This window comes from Eubalaena glacialis, chromosome 7, assembly GCF_028564815.1.
Source record: "Eubalaena glacialis isolate mEubGla1 chromosome 7, mEubGla1.1.hap2.+ XY, whole genome shotgun sequence".
In the NCBI taxonomy this organism is placed as follows: Eukaryota; Metazoa; Chordata; class Mammalia; order Artiodactyla; family Balaenidae; genus Eubalaena; species Eubalaena glacialis.
In genome coordinates this window covers 38,206,929-38,228,523 of record NC_083722.1, presented here as the reverse complement: position 1 = coordinate 38,228,523, position 21,595 = coordinate 38,206,929, and the positions used below count along the sequence as shown (strand labels likewise).

At 53.0% G+C, this 21,595-nt stretch overlaps 1 protein-coding gene across 1 annotated transcript in view; it reads right to left on the bottom strand.

Moving 5' to 3' along the window:
- Positions 1–13,484, bottom strand: part of CPNE5 (copine 5) — a 92,473-nt gene extending 78,989 nt beyond the window's left edge. Inside the window, exon 1 of the mRNA XM_061195116.1 lies at positions 13,328–13,484. Within this exon, the coding sequence (XP_061051099.1) occupies positions 13,328–13,422 (95 nt within the window). The 5' untranslated portion in view covers positions 13,423–13,484. The remainder of the gene's footprint in view (positions 1–13,327) is intronic.
- Positions 13,485–21,595: the final 8,111 nt, after the last annotated feature.

Below are 21,595 nucleotides of genomic sequence, written 5' to 3'. Positions count from 1 at the left end.
AGGGTGTGTGGTGCTTCCTGCCTCTCACCCCCGCCACCAACACACACTCCTGTGGACCCTGATGCCCTGGATCCCACAGCCCCTTGCTCTTGGGCCGAAACCCAATCTGCCCAATGTTGTAGAAATTGTTCTAGAAATTCTCCTTTTACCACTTCTCTGTCTCTGAAAAAATAAAGTGAAATCAAGCCATCAATGTCCCATTCTCTCAGGGCTCTACTTACAGCCGGTTTATTCAATCATCTCACCTGTGCCGGTGGATTAATTAACGATACCTCCCAGGGGATGCAGACTCATTTGAACAGGGTCCTTCTGTGGTCAAGGCCAGAGCTAACACATGGTCCTAACAATTAGACTTGAACTCATGCAGCAAGATGACTGGGAATTCCCTGGTGGTCCAGTGGTTAGGGCTCCGCGCTCTCATTCCCAGGGTCCCAGGTTCAATCCCTGGTTGAGGAACTAAGATTTCGCAAGCCGCACAGCGTGGCCAAAAAAAACAAACCAACAAAAAATGATGGACACAATGTTTGGGGGCAGAGAGGTCTCACAACAGGAGCGGAGCCCCTCCTCCCCTGCCTCTGTGCAATCACGGCTCCTACTCACTGAACCCCAGGCACTGCGCTAAGCGTTCTGCAAATATTAGCTCCCAACTCTCACGCTGTCCTGCAAGATCAGTATTGGGTAGGCATTATCCCATCTTACAGATGGGAGATCACAGGGAGATCAGGCAAGGGCATGTCCTGCACATCTGGTGTCCCTCACTCCACAGTGACCCGCTGCTGTCAGGAAGCAACATGGCTCGAAGAAAACTTGGTCTCTGGCTGGGAAGTGACTCAACCTCTCTGAGTCTGTTTCCTCATCTGTACAATAGAGAGAAGAGTGCCAGCTCTGAAGGTTGCTGATGCGCGGCCCTACCCCTTCAGCCCTCCTAGTTCCTGTACACACCCCCAGTTTCCTCCTACTTCTCTTCTGAGGGCTTTCTCGGGGAGGCAGGGCTGCAAATACCAGGAAGTTTACACTCCCCACGGCAACCAATGATGGGCAGGAGTTGGAGGATAAATGCCCGGCCTCCTGACTCCCCCCGGGACAGCTCTGAGCTGTGCTTCACACAGCCTCCCAGAGGCGCCCACCGGGAGACCTGCTCATTGAAGACCCTTGTTGACTCGGGCAAGGGCTTTATTGCTGAAGGGGCGTCCTGTGAGCCCTCCCACCTGTTGGAGCTACTGACTCCTTCCTACACTGCCCTAAAGTCAAGCTCTGCCCTTGCCAACCATCTTACCCATGTCCCACTTCCCTCCCAGATGTCCCCGGGGGTCTTCTCATCCCCGCCTCCACTCCTCTACTCTCCCACGGGCCCCGATGTCACTTGCACCCTTTCCCCAGAGAGGAGAAACACTAGGCTATGTGGCTTCCTGCCAGCCAACTCCAAATATCAGAGCTGGATGGGCCCCTCAGGATCATCTGTTCCACCTTCTCCTTGAGGAGGGGGAGACTGAGGCCCAGGGAGGGGCAGGGAATGGCCATGCTGCACAAGCAGTGGCAGAGCCAGAAAGGTCTAGAAGGAGACCTCACCCTAAGTCACCATCACTGAAGCCATCAGCAGTGACAGCCTGTCTGGACAACTTGACCCACAGTCAACCCCACCACCCATGCTCCCCACTCTGAGGTGGGAGCCAAAGACCAACCAACAGACAGACAGATGCAACAGCAGCCTGGTGCCAGGATACGGCATCCTCTGCTACCCGGGGAGGTCCCAGATGGTGCTCATCAATCATACCAGCTCTGGTCCCCGACCAGATTCCCGTCCTCTGCTCCAGTCTCTTCATTCAGGGCCCACTCCCCAAAGGCAGCTACCCTGCTAGCCCTCCATGACCAAAGGCACAGGACCCTTCTGCTGGCCTCCATCACCCCTCTCCCAGACCTGCTCCCAGCAGCTGTCCCTTTGGAAACCATCTGATAAACCTCCCAGCCCACTGCAGTGAGCATCAGATGAAATGATACACAGGCAGCTCTGAAAAGTAGGCAGCAGGAGCTACAGGTAAGATACCAATTTGATATATGCTCATCCACACCGAGGTGGGCTGACCTGGACCTGGGCTGACCCTCCCCTCCTGTAGTGTGCTAGGATTCGGGGCAGGAGTGTCTGTCTTGATTTAAACAAAGGACAAAATGCCTAAATTCCAAAGATGACTGTACAGTGGTGGAACCTGAGATGCGGTGAGGAGCTGGAAAGTAATAAAGAGGGTTGGGGGATGGGGGAAGAGGGGGTGGGGTGAGGGGGACTCCTACTAAAGCAAGTGCTGAGGTTTATCTTTGAATTCTGTAATGAAATTCTATAATTACATAAAATTCTAGAATGTTCAATCTGGAAGGGACCTCAGAGGTCACCTTTTCTAATTCCTTTATAAATCAGGAATGTGAGACTCAGAGAGAAGGCAATTGACTTCTCCAAGGTCTGTGCCTCCTCCAAGTTTAGTTCTGGAACTCAGGTTCAGTCATGTCGAAGCTAGTGAGAAAGAGAGTGAGACCGTGTGTGTGTGTGTGTGTGTGTGTGAGAGAGAGAGAGAGAAAGGGAAAGAGAGAGGGAGAGATTGACAGAAAGAGAGATACAGATATGGGGTCTTATCTTCAAAGAGAAGCAGATGGGACCTGCCTGGGTGAGAGGTACACAGCTGGACTAAGAAATAGAACCCAGCCACCTAGCTTCGGTGGCTCCCTGCCCAGTGACCTCGGGACTCTCACTGAGCCCTGTGGCATGGGTCATCCTGGCCATGGCACCTGAAGATAATGCAAACCCTCTTCCCCCTACCCTGCTGAGATTATCCTTACCATCCTTCCAGAACCATTCCTGTCATTCTCCTCAATTCTGCCTTCCTTGGACAGACACTGACCAACAACCATTTCCTCTGAGCTCTCTCTGGCCTGTACTGGGCCATCCTCTGACTTATGGGACCCATTACCATACTCAGCACACCCTGGACTGCAAAATCAGGGGTGCCTCTGTCTCTCACACGGGGCAGGGACCCCAACTCTGCTCCAGGCCGGCCCAGCACCTGACTCAGAGCAGGGTCCTGGCAAATTGGATGGATGAAGGAAAACCAAAAGGAATGGCCAATGGGTGAGCAAGGCTCTTGTCTCCCAACATGGGCATGCTCAGGGCCGGCCCCTATACTTCCTCTCAGCTGTAGAGCCTAATGGTTAAGTATATGGACTGCAGTCAGACAGGCTGGGTTCACATCCCACCTCTGGACAAGTTACTTGCCTTCCTTGTGCCTCAGTTTCCCCACCTGTAAAGTGGAGTTAAAAAACAGTTCCTCCCTTAGGACTGCTGTGGAGCATTTGGACAGAGTGAGGCTCATCAGACAGGTTAGTCATCATCATCGGCCTGGTGCTGAGCGGAGCAGTCATTCTCCTGGTGGGTGCTCAGGCTCTCTTGGTGACAAAGGAGAGACGGGATGGGCGACACAAGCCACTTCTACTTACAGGTCCCAGGAAGCCCATCCCATCACATACACTCCCAGTGCCCTGTTGGGGTTGATCCACTGAGGACTCCAAGGCTCAGAGATGGTGAGTGACTTGCCCACAGGCACAGAGCCAGTAAGAAACCAAGGGGTAAAAAACCAGGTCTTCCAACGCGAAGCAGGGCTCAAACCGCAAGGACACAGAGAGACCAGCCCATAAGTGCTTTTCTCCACTATCTTTCTTTGGAGAGCTCAAAGAGACTTTTTTTCCAACAGGCAAATGTACTTTTCCCCCAAAAAAAGCATAAAGTTCTTCAGATGTCCAAGTGACAGCCTAAAGCTTGGCTTCTTTTGTTCCTTAAATCAAGATCAGGGAGCAGAGCAAAATGCTCTTTTCCTCACTGCTCTCCCCCCAAAAATCATTTCAAAAACAGTTGCAGGAAGAATGACCACGCACTGGGCGTTGAGAAGACCCCAGCAAAGACAGAAAGCACTGGAAAGGCTGACATGAGAACTCCTGCCTGGTGCTAAAGGACAGGGCCTGAGGGTGACACCTTCGCAATGAGAAGCTTAAAAGAGTCATAATAGAAGCTGGGGCTCTCCAGTCAGAAAGAGGAAGAGATGCAGCCCTCCGCTCAGGGAGTCTTGTCGGAGGAAAAACAGCAATGCCATCAGGGAGCTGCAGCCTGAGGGGAGACCCAGCCTTGTCCTCAGGGAGTCCCGGTCTGAGGGGAGACACAGTCCTGCCTCAGGGAGCCCCACTTTGAGGGGAGACACAGCCAGACCCTTACGGAGCCCCAGCCTGTGGAAACAATCCTACCCTCAGGGAGCCTCAGTCTGAGAGGGAGAAAACAGCTTTGCCTTTAGGAGGCCTACTCTGAGGGGAAATAACAGCCCTCACTTCAGGGAGCAAAAGTCTGAGAGGAGACACAGCCCCGCCCTCAGGAAGCCCCAGTCTGAGGGGAGGCAAAGCCCCGCCCTCGGGGTGCCCTGGTCTGAGGGGAGACACGGCCCTGCCCTCAGGGAGCCCCAGTCTGAGAAGAGACACAGCTGTGCCTCAGGAAGTCCGAGGGGGGAGACACAGTCCCTCCTGTGCTAAATTGCTCAGTGAACTGATTATCACACATTCAGGTTGTCTCTAAGCGAGGCCCATACATGCTCCGTGGATTTACTAGCAAATGACTCTGGCTATAGAATAAAAGGAAACACACCAAGAACACTCAATCTCAGCTTTTCCTGGACTGGCGGTCCCTAATAGAGGTCCACGGACCCCCCTGAAACTATAAGCAAAATGTGGCATATTGGTCCATATGGATGCATACTTTTTTGCAGAATTTTCATCATATTCCCAAAGAGGTTCTTGAGGTTCAAAGGCTAAGGAAATATGGGAGGTTTTTTTGTTTGTTTTGGGTTTTTTTTTTTAATGTATTTAATTAATTTATTTATTTTTGTCTGCGTCGGGTCTTAGTTGCAGCGCATGGGCTTCTCTCTAGTTGTGGTGCACAGACTCAGAGCGTGAGGGCTCTTTGTTGCGATGCGCGGGCTCTCTAGTTGTGGTGTGCGGGCTCAGTAGTTGTGGCGCAAAGGATTAGTTGCCCCGCGGCACGTGGGATCTTAGTTCTCTGACCAGGGATGGAACCCGCGTCCCCTGCATTGGAAGGTGGATTCTCAACCACTGGACCACCAGGGAAGTCCCTGAAAATATGGTTTAACTTCTTTCCAACAAGCCTCCCTAAGCATCCCTCCAACCTCTGGCAAAAAGTTGGTGGTGATGAGCACATAGCTTGGATCTTCAATGCTGGGTCCAAAACCCAGCTCTATCCCTTAGCTGTATGACCTCACTTAGCCTCTCTATGCATCAGTATCCCCATCTGTAAAGTGGGAGTAATAATAGTCCTTCTCTCCTACAGGTTTTCTGAGAATTAATGGAGTTCATATATGCAAAACAGAACAGTGTCTGGCACATACTAACTTGCATTTAAGTGCCTGGCATACAATAAATGCTCACAAAAGCCCTGTGGAGAATAAGGTGGCTTCTAGGGAATCCCCATGTTCTCCTCTCCCTGCTCCCTACTGCTGGGCTTGATCAGGACCTGGAGCACCTGCAGGTCCTCGCCCATCAGGGTCCACCTGGCTGTTGTACAGCCTTCATTGAGGAGAGCAGACTGGGGACAGGTGAGCCACTATCAGGGAGAAACAGGAATCCTGAAGAGGCTGGAGAGACCCCAGAGCTTGAGGGGCCCTCCAGATGCACCCTATTTCTCCATGGAGCAATTCAACACCAAACATCTGGTTAACCCCAAGCAGGCAAAGAGGGTGGGAGGGGGCCACATTAACCGTGGATATAATTGGCACCAAATCCTTTGTTGTGTACTTAACCTATGACACCCTGTTCACCCTACGTATCAATGCTGGGAGGTAGACATTGCCTCATTGTACAGGCAAGACAGCTGGGGCTGACGTGTGCCAGTGTCACCCAGTTTGCCAGGAGCACCGAGACTGAACTCTGAAGCCGGAGACCATTCAGAGGCGCCTGCATTACCAAAATCCAGGGTCTCCCAAATCCCCACCAGCAGTGCCCCTCACATCCTCACTCCCCCGTTTCCTACCCCCAGCTTCATCAGGGTGCTCGCAAAGGAACAGCTGAAGAGGACTGGCGGACTTCCCATCTCTCCCTGCCCTGCTCCCTGTCCTAACAGGCAGAAGTAATCCCAGGAAAGGTGAGGAGGGAGCCAGGGAGGAGAGGGACCTTGGCATCCAGCCCCTGGCACTCGCCCATTTCCCCTTTCAAATCCTGTTCCTCACCCCCGTGCACTGTCTCCCTGCCAGTCAACCTCACCAAGGTCTAAAAGGCAATTTTCACGTGGCTTAAAGAGCTCTCCTTCCTGGAGCTATTTGCATTTTTGTTATTATTAATTATTGTAATAACTGTCCCTCTTAAGCTACGTGACCGAGGGAAAAGAACCTGAGCTCTGGCCTCAGATCCATTCAAACTGGAATCTCCACACAGCCACATGGTAATTCTGTGACCCTGCACCAGCTACTTAACCTCAGTTTCCTCATCTGTGCACGTAGTCACATACCTACCTTGTACAGTTGTGAAGCCAATAGCTTACAACAGAAATGTAGGAAGTGTGCTCGATTTTTCTCTCCCTCATGCCCACCCCCTCATCCCATTCATCAAGTCTTAAAATTTCTCCTACTGGGACCTTCAGGCACTATGCTAGGCCAGCAGAGGCGAGTGACATTAGGAGACAGAGGCACCTTGCAATGTTTTGGAATCACACTAAGTCTTTTTTTCTTGACCAGGAAACTAGCAGGAAAAGAGGTTGTCAGGGGTCCAGCCAAGCTGTGCTTGGAAAATCAGTCCCCAGTCACTTAACACTGGCTGTCCACTGACTGCAGGAAAATCTGAGGAGTCAGTCCTCAAAGACACCAAACTCGAGGCCCCTTGTAGCCCCAGGGATCTCAGGTAGTCTGTGGGTCACCTGGAAAGCCTCCTTGTGGCGGAGGCCATGGCTGTCCACCCAGCAAGCATTCCTCACTCCCTTCCTAATAGAATCCACGCTGGTTCAGGTATCTGATGCAGATGGCCTGAAGTCAGAGAAGGTAGGCTCCTGTCCTCTGTTGCTGTTGACTGATTGTGTAACCCCCCAAATTTATACATTGAAACACTAACCCCCAATGTGCTGGTATTGGAGATGAGGTCTGTGGGAGGTAACTAGGGTTATTTGAGGTCATGAGGGTGGGTCCTTCACGATGGAATTAGTGCCCTTATAAGAAGAGCTTGCTCTCTGCTCTCACCTTCTCTCTCTGCCATGCGAGAACAGTGAGAAGGTGGCCATCTGAGGCCAGGAAAGAGTGCTCACCAGAATGTGACACCCTCATCTTGGACTTCCATCCTTGAAAACTGAGAAATAAATTCTTCTTTCTCTTGTTTAAGTCACCCAGTCTATGGTATTTTGTTTTGCCAGCCAAACTGACTAATATACTGGCCTGGGGTGGACATGAGACCTGCCTTTGGCCTGAAATAGAAGGGGAAGTCTGCTGAGAGACTTTGGGAGGGACTGTGCTTTCTAGATAAAAAGAAATTTTCAGAGAGAGGCCTTTGGTCCAATGTCTTGCTTCCTGTCTTTGGATGTGGTCGTGATCCCTAGAAAAGAGGCAGTCATTTTGTAACAATGAGGCCCACCATTTGGATGATGGCAGAATAGAAAGATAGCTGCATCCTTGATGGCAAAGTGAGCTGACAAACCAGAACTGAGATAACCTACGTACAGACTCACTGTGATCTGAGAAAAATAAATGTATTTTGGGTTTGACCTACTATCAGATTTTCTGTTACCTACAGCCAAAGCATTCCTAACTGAATCTGATTCCTCTGTGCCCCAAAGCTTGTTCCAGCCTTATTCCCCTCACCTCCTCCCCACCCTCTCTTCCCAATGGTAGGTCATCTCCAGCAATGGCCTTAGGTCTGAGCAGGGAGACCTGTGGGCTGGGACAGGACAGATGGTAAGCTACTACCATATGGTCTAGATGCCAGGGAAGGCCAGCTGCCATCCCATGACCCTCTCTGGTCTCTGCTCCCTAGGGATTCCTCTGGTTCTGGGTTTGCCTGGCATCCCTGAGCAAGGAAGGCCTCTCTCATCCCTGGAGATAGAGTACCTACTTCTTGGCTACATCTACCATGTTTGGTACCCAGGCGCTACCGTGATTCTCATCCTTGGAGACCCCAATCCTCAAACTCAAGAGGCTCTCAAGGTTTTGAAGTCTGAGGAAACTGGATTTGGATCCCCCTCTCCAAAACACACTAACTGTACAGCCTTGGGCCGGTTCCTTAACCTGAGTCCTGATTTCCTAATCAGCAAAAAGGGAAAAATACTACTCGTATTTTTCTAGTTCATAGGATTGTTGTAAGGTTAAAAAAGATGCAGTAATTGTGGTAGGCAGAAATCTAAGATGGTCCCTGAGATTCCCGCCCCCTGGTGTACAAGCCTGCACAATCCCTTCCCCTTGAGTGTGAGTGGGACCTGGGAATATGATAGGATACTCACTTCTGTTACTTTATATCAAGTAGCAGACTCTGGAAAGATTATCCCGCTGGCTTTGAAGAGGGAAGCTGCCATGTTGTGAGAGGCCCACATGGCTGGACCTGAGGGCGGCCTGTAGGAGCTAAGAGCCCCAAACTAACAACCAAAAAGAACACAGGACTTTAATCTTACAGCTGCAAGGAATTAAACTCTGCCAGCAACCTAAATGAGCTTGGCTTAGACCCCAAGCCTCAGATGAGATCATAGCCCCTGCAGGCACCTTGATTTCAGCCTGGAGAGACCCAGAGCAGACAAGTCAGCTGCGCTGTGCCTGGGCTTCTGACCTACAGAAACTGTGAGATAATAAATGGCTGTTGTTTTAAGCTCTAGGACTGTGGTGATTTGTTATGCAGCAATTGAAAACTAATATAATAGTCTGAGTTTGTACCAAATTGCTATTTGAGTAGGTTAAAAACAGCTGAGTACAGGCAATTGCATATGGTTCAGCCTAGTACAGATGTTAAGTGCCTGGCATGTAGTAAGCACTCAATAAATCCCACTGTTTTTATTCCTCTGGCTCCACTAAACAGTACCTTAATGTAGTCAGTGGCTGAATGGACCTCTTTTTCCTAGCAATGGCTCTAACAGCTGCCACACTGCCCCCAGGCTCCTCCTTCCCCCAAAGCCACCCTCCCCCTGCCTGTCAGAAGACAGTGTCCTGAGCCCATTCACAACCCTTCTGAGAGGCTGAGGGCACAGCTCTTGAGCTAGGCTGCCTCTCCAAAATGCCAACCTGAACAGACAGCAGAAAACAACATCTCTGGGGCAGAGGCACAGCTGCCCACCAGCCCCATGTCAGCTGGAGGGGAGAGGGCAGCTGCTTGAGAGATCCCAGCAGGGCTAAGCCACCACCTGTCTCTGGACTCTCCCTTCCTTGCCTTCCCTGTGGGTTTCGGGAGCCCCGCCATGTAGAACCGTGTAGTGGTTCTGCCAGCAAGACCCCGCGGAAGTGCACAGGTTTCTTGTTACGTAAAAAATGCAAATTGCTCTTTCTAACCAACACGCTGGTCTGGATCCCTGCATCAGATGAGGCATAGAGAAATAGTGGGGCCCTTGGGAACGGGACACTGGACAGGTGAGTTTTGACTGGGTCTGCAGGGAGGCTAATAAAGTCAGGAAAGGTCTGGAACAGACCATCAGAGGAAAGAGAAGCTCGTGGCTCACACTTTCTACGATGTCTGCTGGAATCTGGTTTCACAAACCATCTACCTTACTCCCAAAACAACCCCTCAGAATCTCTAAATGTACACAGTATGTCAAATATATGTCAATAAAGCTGGGGGTGGGGGGAAATAGAACTTTCTAGATGGATCAGATCTCCAGGACCCACACAAACCAGCTATAGAGACAGATTTTTATTTACTTTCAGGTGTCAAATAATAGGCAACATAAATTACTATTCATGGCTTAATTCATTTAATCCTTCTACTGTGATAAGGATTATTACACTTACTTTACAGGTGAGGAAACCACGGCCCAAGTCAAGTGCTTTACCCAAAATCACAGGGATCTGAACCCAGGTAGACAGACCCCATAGACTCATGTTCTTACAAGCATTGAGCCAGACAACCAGAGGCTTTAAAATCTTTGGCCCGAGTTTACCAAAATCAGTGAAAACAATTGTTTGGGAGTAGACTATAGATTAGCCCAGGAGATACCCAACACAAAGAAGCAGGGGCCCAAACATGTCCATCCCACAGTGTCACCTGCCTTCAGCAGAGGCTTGGATGGGCCTCTGCTGTGGTCCTGTGCTGGGGCTCAGACATGCCCCTGTGCCAGGCAGCTTTACTCAGCTAGGAGTGTCCTAGGATAGGCATGGTGGGGGTCAGGTCCTCCCCTAGGCAAAAGCAGAGACCTCCTAGGGCTGCAGGGGATAGCAGGGACCTTCCTAAGGAGCAGAAGGGAAGGGAACTAGCTCCCAGGAATGCTAGTTTCCAGTTTCTTTGAAACACTGGCCCCCTCATCCCCAGCTGCCCATTCTGAAGCCCCCTGGAGCTCTCAGTCCACCAACCCCTCTGCCTGCCCTACTATTCCCTGCCCACCAGCAGGTGTCACCTAGATGCTCAGGGCAGGGGCACCCTGTAGCCTCCTCCCCTGGGCTCAGTCAATGCTGACCATGAGATGCAGGGGAGGAGGCCTTGGCTCTCATTAACTGGTGGCCATGGAGTATAGAATATGCTGGAGAAAGCCATTCTGTGCAGCTCTCCCTCCTCCCCATCCTCCTCCTCCTTGCCTCCTTTTCCTTTTCTCTCTCTCCCTCTCTCGATCTGTTCTAGAAACTGGATAGTTAGACCTGGTTGAGGCAAAGAGATGGATTTACAATTTCAAGTTTACCCACATTGTTTTCTTGCCTCCCTTCTGTTCCAGGTGACTCCTCCCTCCTCACCCCTTCCTACCAAAACTCATTATTCCCCACCCTCTGGCTTTTGGGAGGGCAGGAGCAGAGCCTGGGTCATGCCCTCCTCAGGTTGATGTCCCATGAAAGGGAATAAACACTAGGGTTGATTCCAGAACCACATCCCCCAGGAACTCAACTGCACCCCTAGGCAAAAGGTTTGAGTCTTTGGACACCTCTGCTTCCAGAGAGCAAACAGGAGGGGCCAAGTGCTACTGCCTTACAGTAATCATTGTAGTTATTTATTGAGCACCTACTGTGTGCAAAGCAAGTGCAAAGCAGCGTGCTGGATGCTTCATGATCCTCTACTCCTGTAAATTAATTCCTCCAACAGTATTCCGTGAGGACCTGCTACATGCCAGCCATGCTTCCAAGCATGAGGGCTACCTCTGTGAATAAGGTTTCTCCATGAATAACAAGTTTGCTGTTTACACTTGACAAATGGGGGAAAGCGAGGCTAAAAGTTTGCCCCAAGTGGTGGAGCAGATTCCATTTTAAAGTGTCTGATTCCAAAGCCACAATGCCCTGTGCCCTCTGCCTCCTCTGGGTTCGTGGGTCTGAGTCAGGGTGGGGATCCCTGCCCTCAAATGCTTACAAAGTTGCTTTGGGGGAAGGGGAATGAAGTCTACACACCTGAGATGTCTTCAGAGGTTTTGTGCTCAGTATGTGAGAGACCCGGTGGCCCAGGCTGAGTGCTCAGGACCCGGGGAACACAGAAGGCAGTGATTTGGGCTGCGTGTGTCTCAAGGGTGAGAAGGATGGCTGGAAGTGGGGAGCACGAGGCCAGGCTTTTCAGGATGGGGTGACACGAACTAGCAGAGATGAAGGCAGAGTGAGATATGGATGGAGAATGTGCTGTTCAGAGGCTCTGAGGTGAAAAGCCTCCCGAGACAGCTCCGACACAGACATGATTGAAGGCTGGGAAGCAGCATCAGGCGCAGGGCTGTGCACCAGCAGGGAAGGGAGGACAGGCTGGGGCAGCTGTGGATGGCTGAGGAGGTGAGATCGGAGCTAATGGGCAGTCAGGAATCTCCCAGCAGAGTAATGGCAAGATGCAAATGGCCTTGGGAGATAATTCTGACAAAACCGTGTGTTGGACCATAGGGGAGACATGTGGGGTTATCACAGGAGCCCCCAGAAGGGCCTGATGCAGGGGCCAGCTATGTTCAACTTCATCAGCCCTCACTCCCACTCACCCTAAACCGCAGCCCCCCCCCCCAAGTCCTTCCCTCTTTCACATCCCAGCCCAGTTCCCCTGGCTCCATCTACACCTCCCCAATGCCACAACTTGGGAACACAGGGTTGGGGTGCCATGAGGGTGGGTGAAAGGTCTGACCAAAGAGAGGCCTGGGCGATTTGGAACAAGTGCACACCCGGGACCCCGGAAATGCTGTTGGTCACTTGGGGCAGGGGAATGGCATTTCCAGCAGAAACTCAAGAGGTGGGCTCTGCGTAGGCCACAGTGCCCCCTCACAATCCCAGCAAGGCAGTGACCCTAGGCCAGCCACAGGGTGACTGCACTAGGGATAAATTCCCCCTTCCCCACTTGTATCCCTTACTGCCTGGGGCAGCCTTCCTCTCAGATAGGAGAACCTGGGGGAGACCCAGCTTAGATGGAGAAGTGACTCCCAAAGCCTGTGTGACACGACTGAGGATTTGGGGGTGGTAGCCCACAAAAACTCTCCTCCCCCTCCCCTGCTGGACTTTAAAATTCCACACTCATTGTTCTAGTCCTTTGGCTTAAGATTTTGTACCCCAGTTATTGTTTTTTTAATGGTGCAACTTTAAGTTGTTATCAATTATCCACATCTCAGTATGAATGAGTCAATCTGATCCTTTCCTGAGAGTCAGTTTTGTCGTTGGAGGTGAAGAAAGGCTTTCAAATCCTGGGGTCTAGAATGGTGGGTGGGTAAGGGAGGAGAGGATGAGGGTGTTGGTTGGGGCAAAGGAGGGGGGAGAAGAGAGGGAAGGAGGGCACAGAAGGCAGAGGTTGGGCACGCCTGAGAGGGATGAGGCAAATCACTCTCTTCTGGATTTGGGGAGGGGATGATCAGAAATAGACTGCTGTGAAGACCCTGCTATGTCCTTTCACTACATCCCTCTCCCCACACGGGCGTCTGGACCCCCGTTCCTGTGTCTTCTTCTCTCCTCGCAACAACGGCCCAGAGTGCAAACTTTCTGGGATACGACCCTAAGCCTGGCTTCCCAATCCGCGGTCGCCACCCGTGGCTGGGCAGGGGCTTTTGCCGGACAGGCAAAGGGGCGTCCTGGAGAAGAGGACACTCTGGAAGGGGGCGCACGGAGGTGGACGGTCGGAGCCAAAGGGGCGCAGGGGCTCCGGGGCCAGGGGCGGGGCGGGGGGCCGGTACCAGCGGGCGGCTCACCTGCAGGACACGGTGATCTCCACCTTGGTGGCCGGGATGCTGCCCGCCAAGGAGTCGAACTCGCTCAGCGACGCCATGTCCTCGGGCTGCTCCATAGCCCACCGCGCCCCCCACCCCAAATTAGTAAATCCCTGCGCGATTCACGCCTCCTCCGGAGCAACCGAAACCCTGGGCTCTCCCCCAACTCCGGAGCCGGGGCTGGGCGGCAAAGGGAGGAGAGAGGAGAGCGAAGAGGGGGCGTGGGAAGTGAGAGAGGGAAGCGGGGCGGAGGGAGCGGGGGCCGAGGATACAGGAGGGGGCGCGGGTGACGCGACGAGGAGGCTGGGGGCCCAGCGGAGAGGCGCAAAGGGCACAGGGAGCTGAGGCGCAGCCGGGAGAGGCGGAGGGGCGCGGGGAGAGGGCACCGGGAGGGACGCGCGGAGTCGTGGAGGGGGCACCGGGAGAGGGGTGGGGAGCTTGGGGCGGGGACAGAAAGGGTGCAGGAGAGGGAGAGGGGTGTGGGGGGCCGGATGGGGCGCGAGCTGCGGGGGTGGCCGGACTCAGGCAGCGCGGAGCGCAGGGGCTGCGGCGCCTCTCGCTGGGTCTCCGCGGCGGGGTTGGGGACGCGGCTGCGAGCGCCACCTCCTCGGCTCGGGCTCTGGCTCCGGGGCTCCCGGGCTGCGGGAAAATCAAATCTGCCCGAAGCCGCCGCCTCCCGCCACCCGGGGCGGGCTGCGCGCCGGGTCCGCGAGCGCCGGAGGGGGCGCCCGCAGGGGCCGGGGCGGGGCCGCGGGCGGGGTCTGCGCGCTAGTGTGAGCGTGTCCTTGCGAGCCTGTGAGTCTCTGTGCGTGTGGCGGGCGTGGAGACGCGGCTCCAGATGCTGGGAGCCTGGGGAGTGACAGCTAGAGATGGTCTCGGCCGTGCGCGTCTCCGTCTGCGCCCGCCCTCCGCTCCCCACCTCCCTGAGGGGTCTCCATCTCCGGGGAGGGAAAGGGATGTGTGAACCAAGGGGCATCTGTATGAGAAGGGTCTATGCGGAGCGGGGGTGGGGAGGGACCTGTGCAAAAGAGACAGCAACCCCCCACCAGAGGTTTGGTGGGGGGGGATCTCTGCTGAGGGTGCGCCCCAACGGAGGGCAGGTCTCAGTCCAGAAACAGCTTACACATCTCCTGGGGAAGCGTGTGGGGCCGACCCCAGTGCCCAGAGGGGCCGCCTCGGTTTCCCAGTGAGGGTCCTTAGGCCTAGGCAGAGTAGGTGCATGGGCGCTCCCCCAACCGCCTCTGGTTCCCGCCGGGCCTGGCCACGCGGAGTCAGCCACCTAAGCCACGCGACAGCGCCCTCCCCATCCCCGGCCCGTCGTGACCACACGGCTTAACCAGCCCCCAGGTCTAGAAGCTTCCTCCAGCCAGATAGAGGGTGGCCCGAGATCCCCGGGGTTCTCTGCAACCTGCACCAAGTAGGCGCCTGCTGTGTGCAGGGCTCTGATCCCAGCCGTGGGAGCGAGGAGAGAGTTGAGGCACCTCTCAGGCGGCCCCCTCCCAGCCAGGCCCGTTGCAGCCCCACCCTGCCCCAGTTTCGCCCTTCTGGGTTTGCTGCACTGTGGCGTCTCTCCAGGGCTTGGCACAGAGGGTCGTCTCCAGGAAATCTCCCACGACCCCTCCTCAGCCTCAGTCTCACCCTTGCGGAGCTGAAACCTCTTCCGCGCCCACCGCCCGGCGTTTGGACGCGACGCGCCTCTGTGCCCCGGGGAGGGGTCCTGGCGAGGCCTAGAGCCTGAGGCTGGCCCCGGAAAAGCCACGCCCCGCGGGGCTGGCTCTGGCAGCTGGACCTTAACAGGCGCCTCGAGATTCTGTTTGAAGTCAATTCCCAGAACATCAGATACAGCCAGAGTCAAAGATAAATAAGAACACATTCATCGGCCTGGGTTAAGTGTTTTCCTTTTACCCATGGCTCAGGATTGACTGCACTGTGTTCTAAAACCTGGGACCTGACAACAAGAACAAAGGCACTGGATGCCCAGCGGAGTGGGGGCCTGCTGGGTCGGAAGGCTCCACTCTCTGGTTTGGGCTTAAGACCCTCTCTGCAGGATAATAAGTTGGGCCTCCTTTTCTGAGGGATGCAAAACTGGGCTTGGACTCTGTTCCCTCCCCCCACCCCATACCTGTCCTAGACATGTTCCAGACATACTTGTGGAATATGTTATCCATTCATTCTACCAGTATTTACAGAGTACCTGCCTGTGCCTGGCCAGGTGCTAGGGCCCCTTGGAAAACTTCCTTGGTAACAGTGATAACCACCATTCTGTTTTCAAAGAGACTATCCTGGGCCAGACACCATGCTTAATTTTTTTTTTGTTAAGATATTATCTGCGTACTACAAAATTCCACCACTTTGTATACAATTCAGTGGTTTCAAATATATTCACAAGGACTATGCATGATTATAAATTCTCCAAATAAGTACAGGCATGAGGTATTATTATCCCAGGGAAGCTAAGTAACTTGCCCATGATCACCCAGCTGGGAACTGGCAGAGTAAGAATTTGAACCCCAGCCATTGAGACCAAAGCCTGACTGAACAAGTCTTGACTGCCTCTTAGGATGGGGCCAGATGATGGAGGGTCTTTAAAGTCATCCATGAAATTAGGCCCAGTTGAGGAGGACAACAAGTGGGAACCATTGTAGGTTATTAAGCAGGTGAGTGGTGAGACTGAAGTTCTACCACGTAACCTTGTAATGTGACAGCATCTGGCATAGCAGCCCCTGATTCTCTTTCTAGAAAAATTCTGGAACTTGTCTGTTTCTCTCCATTCCCTCTTAGTCATTGCATTTCCATTGCTGGCTCTTTGGGGAAAAAAAATTATATTGGGCACCGTCTCTGTGCCAGGTGCTGTGTTAGGCTCAGAGAATAAAGAGGTGAAAAGGACATAGTATCTGTCCCCAAAGAGTTCCAGGCCAGTGGGGACCCCAGGACACGCAGAAAATAAATGACAGTGCAGCATGAGGAGTGCTGTTGAGGTAGGTATAAAGGGCCCAGAGAGTAGAGAAGAGTGACCAACAGCTCTACCCCAGGAATGGGCACAAGGGAGGGTCAGGAGCAACTGCAAAAAGGAGGTGACACTGAGATGGACATGGATGATGTCTGTTTGGTTCCCTCAGAAGCAGACCCCGAGAGAAAGATTTAAATGTGAGCAGTTTATTTGGGAGATTAAGGAAATGCTATGCGGGGAGTGTGGAGGTGAGGTAAGGAAGGCAGCCTATAAGGGTGGTTTATCAAACCAGTTATCACTGTGGGCAACTAAGGCTCATTCCCACTGAGGATCTCTACGAGATCGTACAAAACACACCTCACACTTAGCCCACCAGAGGGGTGAGGGAGCAGGGGTATGTATACACCAACTTTCATCAGTCACTGGCTCAGTGGCTGAGGGCCGCTTCTGGAGGGCTTTAATTCCCTGGCACTTCTGGCCTGACCAGCACAAAGTGGCAATGCAGGTTCCAGAAGCCAGAGAAAGCATCAGGCAAAGAAGTACAGGTGCTGACAGTTGGATGTGGGGCTGGAGTGCACTGAAGTGGTAAAGGTGAGGGTACAGACAGGACAGTGGCTGCTACGGATGATGAACTAACTTCTGCCTGGAAGACAAGGCTGAACAGGTGCTCCTGGCAGGGGACCAGCATGATTAAGGGCCAGAGAGCTGTGTTTGGGGACCCTAGTGTGGCTGGAGCACAGGATGAAAGTGGCAGAGATAGAATATGAGGCCAGAAGGTGAGGGGCCATGGGCCTTGGCCTCCTCTGGGCACAGAGGCTTTTCAGAAGGGGACACTGAAGGAGGGGTGGTCTGAAAGACACCCCATAGCTACATAGCTAACCAGTGACCGCAGAACACAAAACTTGCTGATCAGGCCCAGAGCAAAATGCTCACAGTCCTCGCGCAAATGAATTGCTGATGGTTCAAAAGCAGTCTATGGGTGTTGACACTGGAGAGGTCATTTCTTCTTTGAGGGATATGATAGTGTCAAGTAACTGAGGTCACCTGTGATATTCAGGCAAGCCAGCCAGCAGGCCATCAGGTGCTGCAGACGTGTTGTCTGGGCCTGGCAGCCAGATTAGAGCCAACCACAGCTCTGCCCACCGCACCATGTAACCAATGCTTGTCCCTCTGATTACAAACTGTGAGCACAGAATGGGCCATGTCCAGAAGATCTGGAATAATCAGCATCAGCGTTTTGCCTTTGCCATCCAAGACTGCAAACACACTCTCATCTGACCTAATCCGCGGTGTTAATGACGGCAGAGCAATTTCGAGAGGCAACCCGCAGCATTGATAAGGAGAGGAAAAGCACCACAGGGCTTGGGAGGCAGAGCTCACAGATGAGGCAGCTGCTGCCTTCCGCCCTCCCCCAGGCCTGTCGTGTAAATGCTCCCCTCAGATCTGCCCTGTTTGAGGCTGGGGATGGTAAGACAAAAGGAACACAGAGGAGCAGAAGATGGAGTGAGCATGGGACCGGGGAGTGGGGGCTGTCCATACTGCACCTCAGAACAAGCTGGGAAAAGACCTTCTTTACTTTGGGTAAATGCAACCCTGAGCCAGCCAGGGCACATGGCTTGTGGAGCAGACTATGGGCTTGATTTGAGCCTCCACTTACTCCCTTGGCTGGGTGCCCTTGTGAGGTGAATGCCCTGCACCACTGTACGTGGGAGCCCTGGGGAGATGGAAAGACAGAGGGCATGACAGGAACCTGAAACCACCATGGCAGTAGAGAGGTAGGGGAGATGCAGTGTCTGATTCCATCCATTAATAGAAATGCTAGAAGGGGCTTGGTTGGAGACCATCTAGGTTAAACCCCTTCTTTCACTAAAAAGTTTAGAGAGGGGGAGTAAAGGACTCAAGGTCACCTGACTCTTCCCTCGATAAGAAACTCCACTAATAACAGCAAGGTCAGGCACCCAAGTGCAGTGCGGACCTGCCTGAGAAGGTCTGGGGAGCAGCCATGTTCTGTTGGGGTGGAGGAAGAGGCACCAGCTGGCCACAGGGCTCTCCACGCCTCCAGCCCCCATTCCTCCTGGAGATGTCCCACCATCCCAACTGGAACCCCATCCTGCCCCTCCTTTCTGCCTCTCCCCACATCACAGCATGGCTAGATCAGTCATCTGGGCAAAGGGAAGCCCCAGGGCCTTCCAGCTGCTGGTGCAGCAGCCTTTCCTGCCCCTAGGATCCCACCTGCACCCCCCACTCCCACCCCTGGGCTTCCTCTCTCACTTCTCTTGTGCTCCTCCTTCCAGCCTCTCCTGCTTTTCCAAGTGAGGGAGGCCTCCCTGCCTTTACAGTCTAGCTACTAGAATCTTCACACCATACAGGGGATCCACTTGAAACCAGAGTCGGGTTGTGTCACTCCTCTGCTTCAGACCCTGCCCTGGCTTCCATCTCTCTCTGTGGTAAAAGGACTTGATGGGCCATGGGCTCTGTGACCATAAAGGCCTGTGACCTCTCTGACTTCATCTCATCTTTCTCTCCCACTCACAGCCCTCACTCCAGCCACACTGGCCTCCTTATTGGCCCTGCAGGCCCCTGTCTCAGGGCCTTTGTACCTGCTGTTCCTTCAGCCTAGAACACTTGTCCCGGGTCCCCCAGGTCTCTGCCCAAATGCCCCCCCTGCAGGGGGCTTTCCTTGGCCACACTGCCTAACACAGTACCTTGTTACTCTCAGCCCCCTGACCCTCCTTTCTTTTTCCTCAGAGCAGTATCCTTGTCTGTTTCCCCCACTAGAATACAAGTTTTATGCAAGCAAGAACTTTGCCTTGTTCATGGTTACACTCCCAGCTCCAAAGACAGTGCCTAGCACATAATAGGTGCTCAGCTGATCATATGACTACATGAAAAGTTCATCTCTCCCCTCTGAAACACTGACTCCTTCATGAGGACCCCTGGCTTCCACCTAGCAGTCCCAAACATGGCCCAAGTCTTCACTACCACATACATCTCACATCTAGCCTTCCATTTATTGAGCAAGCATTTATTGAGCATCTATTACGAATTCAGTTGTTGAATTGACAACTATCAGATTGAGAATCTCTGCGATCCCTGACCAGTAGCACGGAGAAGGGAAGGGATTCTTATCTATTTATTTTGTTTACTGAGAACCTACCATGTAATAAGCTTAGCAATAAGAATTTAACATCCATCACACACTGAATCCTCACAATAACTCTATGATGCTATTGTCTCGTTTGATGAAACTTTACTCCTCTGTGCAGTGAGCTGGGCTAGTTCACTGCCAGGGGCAGAGAGATGAGGGAGACCCAGTCTCCTCAGAAGCTCTGTCCAGTGGAGTTGGAGCACTCGTTTTGAGTTACGCTGTAGGAATCTGTAGAATATGGGCCTTAACTTGCCCAAGCTCACACGGATAAGTGGCAGAGACAGGATGCAAACCCAGGACTGTGTGAGACCAAAGCCCCTGTCTTCGCTTGACACCAGGCTCTCTTGTTCCAGTCTTCACTCAGGGCTTGTCTAGGTGACTCAGTGCAACACAGCCCCTCGCATGTCCATGGGGCCTAGTCCAGCACCATGTGATCTGTGCTCAGAGCCTTGTCCCTTCCACTTTTTACCCTGTCCAGCATAGACATCACAGCGTGTCACTATGCGCCCTCCCCCCGCCACACACACACATTTAACCCAGTATTTAGCTCAGTATTGTTAGTTGCGGTATTGGAAACCTTAGTGCTACAAAGGACTTTTAAGATAATGCAACTCCCTTCGATTTTACAAATCTGAAGACTGAGTCCTAGAGAGAGAAAGAAATTGGCCCAAGGTTGTTTTGCCAATAAGAAGCAACTGGAGGTAAAAACTAACAGGAGTTCAGATTAGAATCAACTCCTAGATCTTTTCTTTTCTCACCTCAGCTCCTTCAAGAAGGGATGGGTCCCCTTGACTTCATTTATAAATGCAAGTGTGCCATCTCTGGGCCTTTTGCGATAAGGGCCAATGTGAACCTCCATCTCCCCACCCCCACCATCAGCCTTTTACACCCAACTAGGACCAGCCACATGGTTGCCCCGGCCTTCTTCCTGCCATCTCCTCTCCACCAGGCCCACATTCTACCCTTCTTTCAGGTACAATCTCTTCCAGGAAGCTGGCCTGGATTCACCCAAGGTCACCAGGTTTCTCCTTCCATTGAACCTCCAAAACACTTCTCTTGGGTAGATACCTCTCTCTTCTCCTGCCTAGCAGGGGGTGTGCCCTGAAGGCCTTGGTCTTGGATCTTGGTCCTCCACAGCCTAGCCTTTCCCAGGCCTCAGCCTCCCTCTCTTCCTTTTTGCTGGATTTAATTACATTTGAATATATTACCCCCCAGTCAGCCAGTCTGCTCTTGGGCCTCCTGAACTCTCTCTCCACTTGATATCAGTCCATTTCCTCTTATTTGCGCATCTTGGGAACTAGAGAATGAATCCTCGCATTTGAATCTTCAGAAGCTTAAAAGCAGCCTATGTCCCTCCCTGAAGTCCCAGCCTCCCACCAACACACTTGATGATTTCCTGATTGGCCTGGGTGAGGGATGAAACAGCTGGACTTTCAACTGGAAAGGCTTGATCGAGTCTATTCCCCCAAATCCCTCCCATTGCTCCCCTGCCACAGTTGCTTGAGGGTCTGCCTAGGCCTCAGGACTCTGTGCCCCTCCCCACCTCAGGCTGATGGGGTCGGGAGGGGGGCTATTTCACCCCGCCCCGCCCTCAGATTTTCCCTACACTGCTGCTCCTTAGCATGTCCCCTGGCTGTACCTGCACTGGGCAGTCTGAAAAGCCACCAAGGGTGAAACATTCTTTTTTTTTTTTCCCAAGCTCTAAATTCATTTTCATGCCAAGCTGCTTCTATCTGCCTGCCTGGCTGCTGAAGAAAACTGAAACGTGCACAAAATGCCACGAGCCTGGCTTTGTGTGGAAGCTGAAGTCCCAGTGGCCCTGCCCCTGGAACCCGTCTGCTTGCATCTCCAGCTGCCTGATGTGATTTCCCTGAGTTTTATTAACTCTGGGCCCTGCACTGAGAGAGGAGCTCATCAGACACACTTCACATCTTGCCTCGTCCACCCCTGGCTAAGAAAAGTTGCCCTGATTACAGGAAGTATGTGTTCCCCAGTTCTCTGATAATTCTATCAGGAGCCAGGGTGAGGCTCAGGTGTCAGGCTTTGGGAGCTGCTGCTGACAGCCTCTCAGAGGCCGCCTGCCCGCCTGCCTGGGGGCAAGAGGCAGTGCTGGGTTGTCTCCATCCCAACCATTCATGTTATGACCTTGAAC